This window comes from Aplysia californica, unplaced genomic scaffold (assembly GCF_000002075.1).
Source record: "Aplysia californica isolate F4 #8 unplaced genomic scaffold, AplCal3.0 scaffold00399, whole genome shotgun sequence".
In the NCBI taxonomy this organism is placed as follows: Eukaryota; Metazoa; Mollusca; class Gastropoda; order Aplysiida; family Aplysiidae; genus Aplysia; species Aplysia californica.
Window position 1 is genome coordinate 571,271 of NW_004797669.1, and position 1,138 is coordinate 572,408.

The window sequence follows — 1,138 nt, forward strand, 5'->3', positions numbered from 1 at the left end:
AGCACTGTTGAGTGGAAGAGAGAGAGAGAGAGAGAGAGAGAGAGAGAGAGAGAGAGAGGGAGGGATGGAGAGAAAGGGAGGGAAAGACAACATATTATTAACAAGTACAGCCGTCCTACCTATCACCCTAACACACACACACATATAACACAAAGGTTTTCATCTCACCAGCAAAATGAAAGGTACGTGGATGCCAAATCCTATGACCGCTGAAATGAGGATCAACGCCCTCAACGAGCGCATCTTTAGTGCGCTGAAGTCTAGGTATGGTGGTTTCTCCGCCTCTCTGTCACGGCGATTCTTCTTCTGGCTCTTCAGGTGTAGAATGACCTTCCTCCTCGGGTGGTACAAGCTCGCTGACCGGTACATGGCTCCGGCTATGATAGTGACCACTAGGAGTCCAGCCACGCATTGAAGCCCGTGCATCCACTCAAGTGCCCTGATATGACAAAAGAGTGTAAGGTAAGTTAATTAAGGTGAGGTGAGGTAAGGTGAGGTGAGGTAAGGTAAGGTAATTTTTAATGTAAGGTAAGGTAAGGTAATTTTAATGTAAGGTAAGGTTAGGTTAGGTAAGGTAAGGCAAGGCGAGGCAAGGCAAGGCATTGCAAGTCATCGCAAAGCGAGGCAAGCCAGGCTAAGCTAAGCAAAGACATGACAAAAGACAAGACAAAATGTGACAAAACAAGACAAGACAGATACATCTTTATTGTTCAGCCACTGGCACACTGGTTTGGCATTTTATTATTAAACATATGCTCTCTCCCAAACCTCCTCGTCTGCACACAATCTATACACATATAGATATGTAAATAAATTGTAACTGATGCTTATTTACGTCCCCATCGACACAATTCAGGTCTTTCAATATAAAGCAGGCTGTTTTCTACGGCGCCATCACGGGTTGATAGTAATGCAATTAAGCTCCAAGAAGACATGGGAAGATATTTTGATCTAAAACCCTCCCCACTGGGGAATCGAACTCTTGTCTTCCGCGTACAACCAAAAGCTTAACAATAAATGCACTACAGACCCTCGCACACAAAGCAGCAGTCTTGTACTGTTTGAGTTCTTTTTTGGTATCCCTTCTTTTTAGCGTACGAGTTTAACTATAAAGAATAGCTTATTTGGAGGGGGGGGG

General features: G+C 44.3%; 1 protein-coding gene across 1 annotated transcript in view; it reads right to left on the minus strand.

Moving 5' to 3' along the window:
• Nucleotides 1-1,138, minus strand: part of LOC101860512 (monocarboxylate transporter 13) — a gene marked incomplete in the record, with an annotated part of 58,504 nt that overhangs the window by 7,363 nt on the left and 50,003 nt on the right. The window contains 1 exon segment of the mRNA XM_013085710.2: nucleotides 169-439. Coding sequence (XP_012941164.1) covers nucleotides 169-439 — 271 coding nt within the window.